At 34.7% G+C, this 16,005-nt stretch overlaps 1 protein-coding gene across 1 annotated transcript in view; it reads right to left on the reverse strand.

The window, feature by feature from the left end:
* The window catches only part of GRID2 (glutamate ionotropic receptor delta type subunit 2), a 392,388-nt gene that overhangs the window by 257,853 nt on the left and 118,530 nt on the right, over window positions 1–16,005 (reverse strand). Inside the window, exon 6 of the mRNA XM_006164500.1 lies at window positions 8,240–8,378. Within this exon, the coding sequence (XP_006164562.1) occupies window positions 8,240–8,378 (139 nt within the window). The remainder of the gene's footprint in view (window positions 1–8,239; window positions 8,379–16,005) is intronic.

The following is a 16,005-nucleotide window of genomic DNA, read 5'->3' on the forward strand; positions in this document are numbered from 1 at the left end:
GCCATATGATCTCACTCATGTGTGGAATCTAAGAGAGATGATCTCACGTAAGAGAATGGAGTAGTAGTTACCTGAGACTGGAGAATCTATAGGAATGGGGCATGGGGAGAAGAGAGCCAATGGGTATGAAGTTTCAGTTGGGAAGGTAGAATAACTTTTGATGTCCTATTCAATAGTAGGATGACTATAGCTCATATTAATGTATTGTATATTATGTATTATATATTTCATGATGTATGGAAGATTGAATAGTGTCACCATAAAGAAATGATAAATGTTTGAAATAAATGAGTATGCTTATTACCCTGATCTGATTGATATCCAGTGTGTACATGAACTATCACACTGTACTCAATAAATATATACAATTATTATCTGTCAATTACAAATAAAATTTTAAACAATGATTGTGGAATCTTTTTTTCAAAGAAGTGTTTACTTGTTCATTTAATTCCATTTGTTGTTATTATTTTTTAATTTGACCAGAGAGAGGGAGAAAGGGAAAGCAAGAAAACAAGCTGCTAGGTTCAGGACTCTAATGGCACTTGACCCTGTAGGAATCCAGTGCCTTTAACCACCATGCCATCTACCAGCCCAAAAAATGATTGTGGAATCTTGACAAAGTCATTCAGTTAAGAAGCAGAAGGTTTGACTGCAGATTTATTGAGTTGTCAGCAAAGTCATAATGCATTTTTGCATGGAAAAATAAGTCATGACTTTCACAACAACCCAATATTTGAATTCAATCTTCCAAGCTTGTTTTTAAGATATGATGCAACTTATAAATAACTGGAATTAACTAAACAGGAGGCCACTATTATTCTTTTCTGTAAAGGTCTCTCCCCCCCACCCCCCATGACAAGGAATATAAATAAAATGCATACAGATCAGAAGTAAACATAATTGTTGATTTTGTAAATGACATCCTCAAAAGAAATCTCAAAAAATTCATCCTAGAAAATCTAAAAAAAAAAAAAACCTACCAAAAAAGTGCAAAGACTATATAAAAGTACAGCAAGGTCACGAGATAAAAATCAACACACAGAAACAATTGTATTTCTGTATTCTAGAAATGAGTATGAAGGGCTGAGATTCAAAATCCAGTACCCTTTGTAATAACCTAGAAAAAAGAAATACATAAGTACAAATCTAACAAAACACACACAGAATGTATATGCTAAATATGACAAAAGGCTGATGAAAGAAATAAAAAATCTAAATACAATGGACACACTCTGCTCATTAATCAAAAGACTGAAAATGGTGAAGGTATGATTTCTCCCCTAAATTGACAAATAGATTTATTGCAATTCTTGTCAAAATTCCTGCAAGACTTGTTGGAGATGCAGATAAGATTATTCTGAAATTTCTATGGAAAAACAAAGGAACTAGAATTGCTAAAGTAATGCTGGGGAGAAAAATGTAGGAGGAAACACTCTATTCAGCTTCAAGCTACTATAAATGAAACTGTCCCTGGCATTGGAAGACACAAGGATTAGTGGAACAGGATAGGGAATGCAGAAACAAACTTGCATGGTATATTCTAAAACACATTTAGAATATATAAAGAATTCTAAACAGTAAAGAACAAAAACAAAACAAATAATATAATTAGAAAATGGGCAAAAGGCATGAAGAGACCTCATGAAGAGACAATAGGGAAATGCCACTTAATGCCAAAGTGAGATATTACCACTGATCTATCAGAACGACTCAATTAAAAGTAGTGAAAACATCAAACACTGGATGCAAGAGAAATTGGATCTCTCATCCTTTACAGGTAGAGATGTAAAATGCTACAGCCACTCTGGACTATAGTTAGATCATTTTAAAAAACTAAACAAACCATTTCGCCTACCAATTGCACTCCTGGGCATTTATGCCAAAGACATGAAAACACAAAAACCTGCACAAACATTTTCTTACCAGTGTTCTTTGTAATAACCCCAAACTGAAGACAATAAAAATGTCCTTTAATAGATAAATTGTTAAACAAGCTACGGTACATCCATATAATAGACTACCACTCAGCAATAAAAGACAATGAACTATTGATGCACTCAACAACTTGGATGAATATCAAGGATATAATGCTGAGTGTGAAGAAAAAGTCTATTACAAAAGGCCACATATGTATAATTCAATTTTAACAGTCTTGAAATGACAACAATTAAAGAAATGTAGAACACATATAGAGTTGCCAGGGGCTGGGTATGGGAGGAGGTGAGTATGACCACAAAGGGGTGGACCAAGGAAGAAATTCATAGTTATGGGATAGTTCTGTTTCTTGACTGCACTGATGGTTATGTGAATCTATAAATGTGATAAAAGGGCATTGCACTATATGCGTACACTGAGTGGTATCAGTTTCCTAGTTTTCATGTTATATTACCATTCCTTACGATATAACCACCCAGGGAAACAGGATGAAGAGTACGTAATACCTCAGTGTTCCATCTTTATAACTTCTTATATATGTACAATAATTAAAAAGTTCGTTCACCTGTTAGTAAAATTTACTGCTACAAGACAGCTTATGGATTTTAAGATGTTGTCTTTCAAAATTTTGTTATACTTTACTCTTTTCTTTTTTTTTTTAAAGATTTTTGCTATAGGGTGTGTACATTCACTGGAAAGAGACAGAGACGGTGAGAGGGAAAGTGAAAAATTACTCCCCAGAGGGGACAGCCATGCAGCAATCCCTTCTGTTCATTCTCCTCTTGGGATTTTGGGCATGTACACACATGCACCCAGCGTGAATTTCAAGCTGTTAGGTCCAGGACTCAAACATTGGTAGGCCATATGGGAGTCCAGTTCCTTAACTACTATGCCATCTTCTGTCCTCTTTTCCTATTTTCTTAAGATAGCCTTGGATTATATTCATAATCAGAAGGACATACATTTGAATGGAATAAAAAGAAATCTAAGAGAGGCAGAGTGGGACCCCCCAATGGCAGAGCTTAAGATGCTGCTTTTCAGTCACAACAATTTCACAACTACATCTGAAAAGTAGTCTAACCAGAGTAATAGCTAGAGTTTCCTTATGATATTAATAGTAACTCTCCTCTTCCCTGTCTGTTTAGCTAAGGGGTAGTAAACCACATCCTCTCTTTAATGTTGTTATTTTTTTATTTTTTAATAAACCAAGCTAATATTCCTGCACTCACGCTAGATGTAAACGTTAGCCTGGAGATATAAATTCTGAAGCCTAATTTCTCTTTGATTACCCTTGATTCTCTGGTATTATCAAATAGCAAAAGCAAAAATTGTATTGTGGTCCTGATCTTTTAGCATCAAACCACAAAGGCAAAACTGGCAGTTCTGAGTCAAAGAACAAGAAGATATGTGGCTCATGTTTATAATAAACTAAGACCTACTAGTTAAATGCCATGAATATATGAGCATTAGACATCTCTGGAAACTTGGCATGCACTCCTACTTTTCTTCCTCTGCACAGATAATGCTGTCTTTCTAAAATGATGTCACTCTTCATTAACGCAAGAAAAATTCCAAATTCCTTAACAAGTCTTACCACACCTTTCAAGATTCAATGCACTCTCGTTTTCATAAGAGAGCCCTGCTAGTGGCCACCATCTTTTCTTGTCCTCAGACTTCTCTCAGACCTGATACCAGACTCTGATTTCTAAGTCTGGGCTGGCTCAGACTCACCATGTAGCACTGAGAAAAACAGTGGCTCAGTCATTTTTCCCTTTCCCAAATGCAGACAAATGTGGGTGCAAAATTCATGTTTTTGGGATACTGGGTAAAAAGGGTCTCCTCTAGTAATAAATTATTTCTGAATCATGCTTAGTCAGACATGTTATCACAGTCTAGCTTGATTCAGTGGTAGCATTAACTCACTACTTTGTTTTGTCCAACCTCAAGTATTATGGACAATGAATGCATTACATACAAAAATAAGGTGGCATGTTAGGATCCCTTTGAGTAGACCCAAGCTTACCCATAGGCAGGGAGTAAGAAACTCAAGTTTCACCACCAAAGACCAATCTGACAGTAAGGTTATTAACAACTATAGCCATATAACTATAATTTCCCCATAGCTACTTTCATTTGTATGTGAAATAAGTTTTTAGAAGTTACATTACAACAAAGCCAAACAGAGCTAATGTCGCTAATGTTATTTCCAGTATTTACTCTAAGTACCTTTAGTGTTTCACATGTTCCATTTCATCATGGCTACTTTTAGCCTGGTTATCAATAGAAAAAAAAGTATATTTTGGTTAATAAGTGTTTGAAAATAATTAGCTACATATTGCTACTTTTCAGTGAGATTGAAACAGTCCAAACTATCATGAGAATCTTGCACAAATGACATTTTCCCCTTTAGAAACTGAACTGCGTGTATCAATATTGCTCACGCCAACAGTGTCACAATCTGTCTCATTCTATCATAGTTGTATTTTCCTGCTCCCATCATTGAAGGCATGTAAAATTAAAGTTATGGGTTAGCTTTCCCAGGCAAAATTTACTTTCAAAATCTGTATTATTGTCAAGGTTAGGAACCAACAGAAATCTAAACTTGAAAGGAGTAACATTCAACTTCCTAAGGATAAATCAATTTGCTTTCTCCTCTCAACTTTAAGAAATTGTCAACGCCCTGTTCTAAAGAAGCTTTCTCCCTTTTCCCATCCTAGTCTGTAGAAGCTAGCGACCTTGACTTTGGGAAGTAAGGGTGTGTTTGGTATGTTTGTCAATGGCACGGCAAAACTGGGCTGGAAGAAGGTGCATGAAAATGCACTGGTTCATTTCATGATGGGCAAATGTTATGACTATAAACGATTAAGAAGCATGGCATTGAAGGGCAATATGAAAAACGTTTCTTTTTTTTTCTGTAAGAAAAATTAGAATGTTTCAAGAAACTCTGGCATTACCTACAACTGAAACTTTAAATGTTTCCAAGAAATATTGCAGGCAGTTATGTTTACCAACACAGCTGGGGCGTGAAATTAGAAGATATCTTTAAATTTGGGAAGAGAATCTGGCTTTCTAAAAAAATTTTTATTTGGTTCCAATTCTTCCCTTCTAAAATTAGTCCAGTGATAATATTAGAAGGAAGTGGAGATTTATTATACCCACTGATGATTTTCAATCATGCTGGGCTGGCATTGAAAAGGAATCATTTTTTTTAAAAAATGAATGTTCAGTTACTTTGGGTTATAGAATTACACTTGAGGGAAGCATCATATGAAATTACAATATTTTTCCTTAGGTTTTACTTTACGGAAACATTATGGTATAAAAATCTGAGAGAGGCTTCTGCTCCCCTTGCTACCAAACATTAGATAAAAACAGAGGCAGGTGAAGTTATTAATAACTAGGTAGCTCAGATATACACACACCATGATGTCTGTAACCTCGGAGAGATACCGGATCAAGCCAACAAACTGTAGCAACTGCCACTGGACCAGGAACAGATTTCAGTGGGTAAGGCCATGAATTGGTATCAGATGGGCATGGGCTATTCCCACCCCTCTAATCCTTATTAACTGTGTGATATTGAATATTTAATTTCAAAGTTATTTCTCTTTACCTGCAAAATGGCAATACTAGTAGTACCTATATGATTAGGGTTATTATGAGCAACAGATAAGAAAATATATGTAATATGCTTAACACCCGTTCATAACAAATTATGAGTGAATGTTAGCCATAGTACTGGGGTATCAGAAAAGTCATGATGCATTTTTGCATACAAAAACATAGAAAAATACCTTGTAACATTTTTGATGACCCAATATTATATGCTATTATGATTATTATTGTTGTTGTTTACTATGTAAAATAATTTAGTTTCAAATTTACTTCATTTATTTATTTAAAAATGCTTCAAAATCAGATGTGAACTACATAGAGTCTGGATTTAGTTTACATAGAGTTTTGTCACATTTAAAAGGTGACAATTTACAGATTTTTAAAAAGAATTATTTATTTAATTTTTAATCATTATTATTATTATTATTTCGTTTGCTACAGAACATGTGTGCTCATGAGAGAGAAAGCTAGAAAGCAAGCCTCCAGGTGCAGGACTTGAACTGCAGTTGGCCATGTGAGAGTCCTACTCCTTAACCATCAGAACAACTTAAATATAAGGGATAAGAAGTATGTCAATGAGATGAAATATTCCACTTTAAGTTTTAAAAACTGTTCTTCATTTGTCCTTTATAATAACTTGGATGACATTATGCCAAATACTGCACTATTCATGTGTGTAGGACTTCTGTGTGGAATCTAAGAAGCAGAGGTAGCACTGGTGATTGCTAGGGCCTTGACGGTAAGGGAAATGGGGAGATGTGGATCAGAGGGTACAAAACTTCAGTTAGAAGATGAAAGTGTTTGGGAGATTTAATGTAAAGCATGGGTGGTGCTTAATTTATGGTAGTAACCGTTACAAAACATAAATACATATCAAATTATCACACTGTATATATCAAAGACATTCAATTTTTATTTCATAATGGAATAAAACCATTTTTCTTAATATGATTTCTGGTGATTCTATCTTCCAAAAAGTCTTATCACAAAGCAGATATCGATTATAGATATAATTAGCTCACGTTGAGGTATGTACCTATGTAATTGATTCAAGCATCACCCTGGGTTTCACCTCTGTTTCCTAAGACGAGGTGATGGTTCAGAGTATCATCATTTTCATCCTTGTACTTAGCAATCGGTAAGGCTATAACCCATCCTTTGTAGTGTTTTCTCAAATCAAAGGGCCATGCAGACATTAAAGTGTGTGGAATAGGAGCTAGTCTACTACAGGTGAAATATAGGTTAATGAATCAGAAAGATTTAGGGTCTAGACTTTGCTCAACTTACATAGTTGCAGGCTTTGGGCAAGTTACCTTCTCAACTTCAGTTTTATCATTTGTCAAATCAGTTATTGATGGTGTATTTTGGAAGGTGTAAGTATTAAAAGAGTCAATATGTATAAACTATTTTGCACAAAATCTGACTCTTGTAAGTGATCAACAAATGTTAATTATTATTTTCATAATTTTAATGACTTTACCAATTTTTTTAGCTGGGCTGTTAGAATAATTTTCCTTATTACTAACAGTATAATGCTGCAAATGGCCTCACAGCAAAGTGGCTAAGCTCTGTGTACAGGGAGTTGGTTTGAGTTTGCCCATAATGGCTTGAAAAATACTTCAGACACACTTGTGCCTGAGTGCCCCAAATGAGGACCAATGGATAAGCTTAGAGAAGAGACTGTGGCATGACCACGCCCCCTCTCTCTTCTGTGCGCCACAAAGAAATGATTTAAGTTTGAAGTAAGGAATATGCTAATTACCCTGAGTTGATTCTTAGACAATGTATACATGGACTGAAACATCCCACTGTACCCAATAAATATGTATAATTATTATGTGCCAATTATAAATAAAATATTAAACAAGGATTATGGAATACCGACAAGGTCATTCAATTCATAAGTGGCAGAAGGTTTGAATTCAGATCCATTTGAATCCATAGTACAAGGGGAGTAAATTGGGAGATTACGAACTTTCTGCACCAAAGAGATAATTAGAAAACAACTGAAGAGCGTGATTTGGTAAGAGAAAATGGAAATACCATTTTTTTAGGAATCAATAAAATAACGAAATAACTTAAAATACTATTTACATTTTACAGTTTTGACTTGTAAAATAAACAAAATGAAGAAAAATATCTCCCTTTTTTATATATAATTAATTTCTAATTTGATTTTTTACCATCATGCTATAATAATTTTGTGGCTTCTAATGGACTTCCTTTAATATTTTTTTTAAAAGAAGAACTCTTGTTTTTTCTTTTAAGGACAAGATAAATCTCCAAAGAATTCCCTTCCATATCTAATTATTCTAATTTTGAATTGCCATGATTTTGAGAAATTAATGTTCAACTTCAAGAAAACTCAAACTATTTTGCTTTTGGATGGATAAAACTTTTTCAGGGAAACTTTTCTCTAGACAATACATATTCGACCATTGGAAATATCATGATGCATATTGAATAGAAAAATAGAAAATTACATCATGACTTTTCCTTCCTTCTCAAAATGTTGGTCAGACATAGTCATTAAAATTATTAAATGTGGGAACCAACAGTCAAATTATAGCCAACATTTTATTTTATAAAAAATATCCTACCAATACTATATACTTATTCCTGACCAGCTTTGGCCTTTCTCCTCTTTCGTCACACCCTGTGGTTACTGGAATCTTTGTCTACTTACTGGATGGAACTTTCAATGCGGGTGATAGTGAGAAAAGCAGCCAGGTTTGCTGTGTAAGAGGAGATGACAATCAAAGCAAATAGCCACCAAGCCCCCATCATCATTCGGGTAGCCAGAGTTGTATACGGGACCTCCCCACCTGTGTAAAGAAGCAAAGAGAGGAAAACAACATAAAAATGTTTTTATTGAGAGTCTGAGATTATACACATTCAAAACAGTTATCCCTCTCATTCAGGGGGACATGTTCCGGGATCTCCAATGGATGGCTTAAACTGCAGAGTGTACTAAACCCAATACATGCTATGGCTTTTCCTATATAGCATACCTATAATATAATCTACTAGGCACTGTAAGATATTAATCATCATCATCATCATAAAACAATTCTAACAACATGTTGACATAAAAGTTACATAAATGTGATCTTTATCTCTTGCTTAAAATATTAGGCCATGACTGACCGTGGGTAACTGAAACCATGGAAGTTTAACCATGGTTAAGGGAAGTGTTGTGCTGAATTAACCTTCAAGTGGTGAGACATCTTTTCACTTTAAAACATTAGCATGGACCTCTATATTTTTATCCCTTCATATTTAATCCTCCTTTACAAGACTGAGACCTAGTCAAAAAGAAGCACTATAAATATTCAGTATAACATGTTTCTTCTCAATGGCTTGATTATCTGTTAGGTGATATTATATTGGGTTGTCAGAAAAGACATGATGCATTTTTGTTTTGAAAAACATAGAAAAACATGCCATGACTTTTCCAACAATCCAATACTTCTATGCCTGTCTTAACATAAGTTTTCAGATTTCCAGTTAAATAAATAATATTGAAAGAATGGTTTCTGGTTAAATCTTCTAGAAATATAGATTGTTAATCATTTGGGATCACATGTATTGCTGCTGGCTTTGTCACATTGCTTTGTTCTATTCCAAAGTGACTAGCCACTCTTACAGTCCTGTTACAGAATTCTCCTCCTCATCTTTTAAATGCTGGAGTGTCCTTAGGCTCTGTTTTTAGACTACTGGTCCACCTTCTGACCCCAGGTAATCTAAAGAAGTCACTGACTTTAGGGTACAGCTGGTGGTGCAGTTGGGACAGTTGGATCCCACATGGCTGACTGTGTGATTCTAGTCCCAGATGTGGCAGCACATGAGGTGTATGTGGATGCTTGCGTGCCCAAAATTCTGAAAGGAGGGAAAGGTGGAGGAGAAGGGACTGCAGTGTGGCATACTCCACAGGGATGCTTTCTCGCTTGTTGCCCCCACACCCTATTTGTCTCTCTGGCAAGTGCATGCAAGATCTTCTATCAACCATTCTAGCGAAAATAAATTCCAACCACCCCATACTGCCAATATTCTTATCGTTTAAAAAATAACAATATATTAGATTTTAGATTTTTTTCTTTCTTATAATATACTTTCTCATCTAGTAAAAGCCTCTGTTCCTTAAGGCAGTAAGTGTGTGTTGAATGAATATATGCCGTATAATGCACTGAATTGTGTCCCTCCCCAAATTCATCTGTTGAAAACCTAACCCCCAAAGTGACTGTACTTGGAGACAGGGCCTTTAAAGAAATAATTAAGACAAAATGAGGTAAAAAGAGTAAGGCCTTAATCCAGTATAACCGTGTCTTATAAGAATGGGAAGAGACACTAAGGGCTTATAGGCACACAGGTTAAGGCCACGTGAGGACACAACCAGAAAGCAGCTACCTGCATGCTGAGAAGAGAAGTCTCAGGAGAAATCAACCCTGCAGATATCTTTATGTTGGACTTCCAGCCTCCAAAACAGTGAGAAAATAAATTTCTGTTGTTAAGCCACTGAACCTATGGTATTTTGTTATGGCAACACTATCAGACTAATACATGCTACACATAAAATATTCATAGGCCTTCTACAAGAACTTACACTTGTAGAGGAAATAAATCTAAGAGATACAATATTACATTTATTTAGGTCCATCAATGCATATGTGATTTAATGGGATTTAACTCATGTAACATCACACATATTTTTATTCCACCTACTAGTTCTCACTATGCAATACTAGAAATTTTAATTGTAGTGAAAGCGCACCCTTTGGTTATATTCTGAGCACTTTTCCTGATGTAATGTACTTAGAACAGGCTAACCTCTGATATTTGGAATACAGTTTTCAAATGTAGTTATAATGCATTTTATAATAATGTATTTTAGATACTTCTCCAAAGGAAAAGAAATATTTGCTCAGCTTTTAAAGGATGAAAGCAAAAGAAAATATTTACTTTTAAATCCAGTTGGGATTTTTCTGGACAAAACAACTAATTGGAAATATAATAATAAAATGGGAATAAGATGATAGCTAAAGACTGAAAGAAATATATATATAATAAAAGGAGAACAATAAATTCACGATCAAAAGGGCTAATTGGAGGCTCATTCCCATAAAGTCTTTACCCTTGACGAAAGTAGTTATCACCAATATGAAAGAATATTTGTTGAGTTTCTCAACAAATAATATTTTATTTCATGTGTACATTTAGAAGTCAAATATTACAACTAACAGGAATCTTGATTCTACAGCTAAAAAATCAAACACATACAGCATTTGCAGGACTAAAGAGGTTATAATAATTAAAGAATCAAAATCCTGGACAAGAAGATAACCCAGAAAGGTAGCCTACATAGTATTTGGGACTACTTTTCCTGGGGCGGCGGGGGGGGGGATGCCAATTGAAAAAGAAAAAGTTGAAAGACTGAGAAGCTAAGGAATGCTTTCAAAACAGCCTTCAGAGATTAGGAGGTTAAGAAAACTGAGATCCAGGCCTTGTCAAGTGGGGCTATGACTAAAAAAATTAAAAAAACAGTCATATGTTTGGAAAATAATAAATACAATTAAACTAAGCTATAGGTCAAGAAAAAATGACAAGAGAAATGAACAACATTGAACTGGTTGAGAATAAAAATACTATCCTACTAGTTTGGAATACAACTAAATTTGTGTTGAGAGAGAAACTGATAGTCTGCAATGTATATTTTTTAAAAAACAACAACAGACAATCAATGAGCTACTTATCAGTTTAAGAAGTAAAAATCCAGACAAAAGAAAACAAACAAAAAACAATTTAAGCCTAAAGGAAATAAAAAGAAGGAAATAATAAATTTAATGAAATAGACATAAAATACAATAAAGAAGTTTCATCCAATAGATGTTGGGTCCTTTGAAAGAAACTTATAAATAGCTATTAGGACTGATTGTGAAAACAAGTGAGGGCACCAAAAAATACAAGAACAAAAAGAAAAAGGGAACATTGTTATAGACGTTAGAAACACAGAAGGATAACAAGAGTCTCTCAAGTGCAATTTTATGCCAATAAGTTAGAAAATTGAGATGATATGGACAAATTCCTAGAAAAAATTTTACCAAACAAAATAGAACATTTGCATGACCTTATAACTATTAAAGGCTTTGCATCCAGAATTAAAATTTATGCACCAGAAAAGTCAAGATCAAAGACCCTACTGGCAAAAGATATCAAATATTTGGAGGAATAACTAAATTTACACCTACTCTTTGTGATTAGAAATGCAAGACATTACTCTGTCCATTTTATATAGAAAGCATAATTTGGATAAGAAAACCTGACAAGTTCATTCCAAGAAAGGAAAATTACAGGCCAATCTTTTACATAATAGGAAATGCAAAAGACAAATAAGTCAGCAAACTGAAAACTGCACACAAACAGATGGGTTTTATTATATGAAAGTAAGGTTTGTTTTGCATTAAAAATTCTATCATTGTAATTCGCTATATTAGCAATATGAGGAAGAAAAATCACATGAACATTTTGGTAGACACAGAAAGACATATATAAAATTCAACATACATATTAATAAAACTAGAAATAATACAGCAAATAGAAATTTAAAAATCAATTTTCTTATTTTTATAAGGAGTACTTTTATAAGACCTACAGCAAATATCACACTAATAAAATTTTTTTGACTGTCTTGAAGGCTATAAGTTGTTATCACTTCTCTTCAGTAGTAAGTTAGAGGTGCTAAACAGTGTAGTATAACAAAGAAAACAACAACAGAAAAAAATTGAAGAATTGGAATAAAATGAAATTTAAAATTGAAGATAATATGAATATGTACATAGAAAATTCAAGAGAATAATGATTACCAGTTTTTTATGCTAGAGTCAGTGTTAAAAAATATTTGTATACAGAAGCACCAAATACTTAAAACATGGAATTAAAAATCATTTGCAATTGCATTAAAAAAAATCAAATACCTAGGAATAAACCTAAAGATGTGAAAGACTAGTATTACATATAAATTATAAAACATGAAACTGTTTTGAGTAAAATAAAAGAAATTTAAATAAATGTAAATATATATCATGTTCATTTATCAAAAGATTCAATATAGCAGAGATAAAACTTCTCCTCAAATTGATCTATAGATTTGGTCAGTGAACTGTCGATAGAAATCCCAGTTTCTGAGTGTGTGTGTGTGCATTTGTAGCTGAATGTAAAATCTACATAAAATTTCAGAAAGATAAAAATAGCCAAGACACTCTTCAAGAACAGAAAAAAAAAGATTGGTTCAAGTTGATTGTAATTTTGTACATCAATTAAGGCAGTCTGGTATTTGTACAAGACTATAGTTCATGTATACCTAGGCACTTGATTTATACCCAGCTGTTATTACACAGATGTACAGAAAAGATGGTTATTATATAACACTAAGTCAACTAAATATATGTATGAAAAACAATGAAATTTGTCTCCTAACTCATACAATACTCCAAAGTCAATCCCAAGTAACATATAGATGTAAGGTAAACAAAAATACTTCTAGAAAATAACAGGAGAATATGTCCACAAGTTTGGGTAGAAAAAAATTTCTTAAAGCACAGAAAAGAGCTAGCGTGAAAGAAAAATCGATAAACTTAACTACCTTAATACTATGTATTTCAAAAGGCATAAAGAGAGTGAAAGGACCAGTCACAGAAGACGCTTACAATACATACAAAAGTGTATACAATAGCTAAATCTTTTTTCTGTGCTAATATTTGTGCATCTTTGCATTTGCCTAAAAATATGGAAAAGTAATTTCAGTTTGGTTGTTTGGTAAATCAGCTTCTCATAGATTTAGAAAAACAAAATTTTTATTTTATAATCTGGGACTATAGAATTCTTTTATGAAATTTTAAGAAAAAAAAAGAAAATTCATTATACCTTTCTTTTCTTTTTCTTTTTTTTTTTTTTCTTAATTGCCAGAGGGTGTGTGTGCTTGCTAGAGAGAGAGAAGATGAGAAAAAGGTAAAAGCACTTCCTACTTGGGAATGTGTTGCAATATTAAATACACACACACACACACACACACACACAGAAGACAGGGCCGGCTCTATGGCCACGAGGTCAAGGCAGCTGGATCCCATGTGACAAACTGCAACTGGCTCTCCCAGACCAGCAACTTGAGAAACACAACTGTTGCTTATGCATATGTTCCCCAAATCCCAAAAGAGTGACAAATGGAGGATAAAGAATTGTGACATACCCATTCCCCATGGGTGGGATTTGAATGGGATTTGAACTGTGTTTGGCCATGTGAGATCTGGCTCCCAAAGCACAGCACTTATTACTACACTATGGGGCTTCAATGTACTTTTCATTATAACTATTCCTGGTGACTAAATCTGTTCAAAGGTGTTGGTCAGTTGGCATACTAATAAGTATTAGAATGTTTAACACAAAATCATGTAATTTTAAAAACAGAATATTTATCACAATTTGTATGAAATTCATTGCCAGTGTAAGCATATTTTATACATCACAATGGAAGAAAATGTACATGACATCTCTGAAATGCTTAATGTAAGCCAATCACTTTTATATGTTAGTGTATTCTTTGATGCTTACTTACAGTCAAAGTAAGAGACTGGTTATGACCAGATTTGTGAATTCTTCCATTTTTTTCTTTTTTGTTTTGTCTCGTTTTGGGGAAGGGTGTGGGAGTAATGAGTGAGACCAATATGAGTGTGGTCTGTCATTGGTCACAGATGATAAAATTCAGTACACTGAACCCATTATCACACTAGGTCAAGTCTCTCACAACATGACATGTCTATGACTGGCATGAGAGATGGCTTTATGTGATCAAAGAGACAAAGTCGCATTGTGTTATGGTCAGAAAGTTGTTCCCTTTACAATGATCTTCTGTATTAAATTTTTTTTGACAGACCATGCATGTGCAAGTCATAGAGAGAGACAGAGAGAGAGGAGGAAGCACTGCCTCTCCCCCACCCATGGGGAATGGGTATGTCACAATTCTTTTTCCTCCATTTGTCACCCTTTTGGGATTTGGGGAACATACGCATAAGCAACAATTGTGTTTCTCAAGTTGCTGGTCTGGGAGAGCCGGTTGCAGTTGGTCATGTGGGATCCAGCTGCCTTGACCTCGTGGCCATGGAGCCGGCCCTGTCTTCTGTGTGTGTGTGTGTGTGTACACATATATGTATACACACACACACACACATATATTTAATATCACAACGATAAAGCCACAGCATAGTGACAAGTGTCTAAACTTTTCAGTCTATTTTTATAAGGTGAAGGTGAATCCCAAACTTCGACAATGGTGTCTAAACTTTTTAGTCTATTTTTATAAGGGGAAGATGAATCTTAAACTTCATTTGGCAGGCAACAGAAACCACTTAGTATCTAAAAGTGCTGTTTCATTTATATGAAAGTTATTTTCTATTTAATGTAGTGACTCTGCTTTTATGTTTTTAATAGTGAGATAATCCTTATTAGCAATGATGTAAACATAAGCCTAGTTTCAAATACTCCAACACCCCCACCATTTTCAATCTTGTGAATTTCCTCTCTCTATTAGTTTACAAGATATAAGATGCACTGACCCCACCACCTATCCTCATTTCCTCTCAGATGTCCCTGACACACTTCCCTCTTACTCAGCTTAAATCCAGGGATTTGAATGTAATCCATTACATTTATCCTCAACTCCCTTGAAATCCTCTTAGCAAAGTCCCAAACTGAGTCAAATCCAACTTTCTTCCTACGTTGTGTGTACACCATGCATCATACAGCAGAACTGTGGACTGCTTTAAAGTTCTCTGTTTTACTTCCATGACTACAAATTTCAAGTGAGTTTTTCTTTTAAGAATTATTTATTTATTATTATTTTAAAATTTTGCTATAGGGCATGCATGCTCACGAGAAAGAGAGAAAAAGCAAGTTGCCAGGTCTGGGACTCAAACTGCAATCAGTCATGTGGGACTTGGGTGCACCCCAATGGCCACATCACCTGCTGGTCCCTCAAGTGAGTATTGGGCCCTACTCTTCATTGTCTTAGCTATTTTCTTCCTCCCTCCTAGATTCTTATTTCAGCAGGTTTCAACACCAAAACCTCTTCCTGTGTCTTCACACTCCGCCGATGATTACATAATCTATTTCACGAGAAAACTAAAGCAATCAGAGTCTAGAGAACATCAGGTACAGCTCACAGTACCTGATGTTCACAGTGTGTGCTTTGGGCTATGAAAAGAAGGGACATGCACTTAGTTTTCAAAAATGAAAATAGAAAAATACCCCCCCCCCCAATAAATCAGAGGGGATGGTTGGGAGCAGAGTAAAGGGGTGAGGATAGAATGAAGCTTTCTGTGATTGGCCCAGTCATGGTGGTACAGGCAGTGGGGTTTGCAGTACTGGAGCCGTATGGGAGGTCTGGGTTCAGATCCTGGGCAA

The sequence above is a fragment of the Tupaia chinensis genome, unplaced genomic scaffold (assembly GCF_000334495.1).
Source record: "Tupaia chinensis unplaced genomic scaffold, TupChi_1.0 Scaffold143631_1, whole genome shotgun sequence".
Classification (NCBI taxonomy): Eukaryota; Metazoa; Chordata; class Mammalia; order Scandentia; family Tupaiidae; genus Tupaia; species Tupaia belangeri.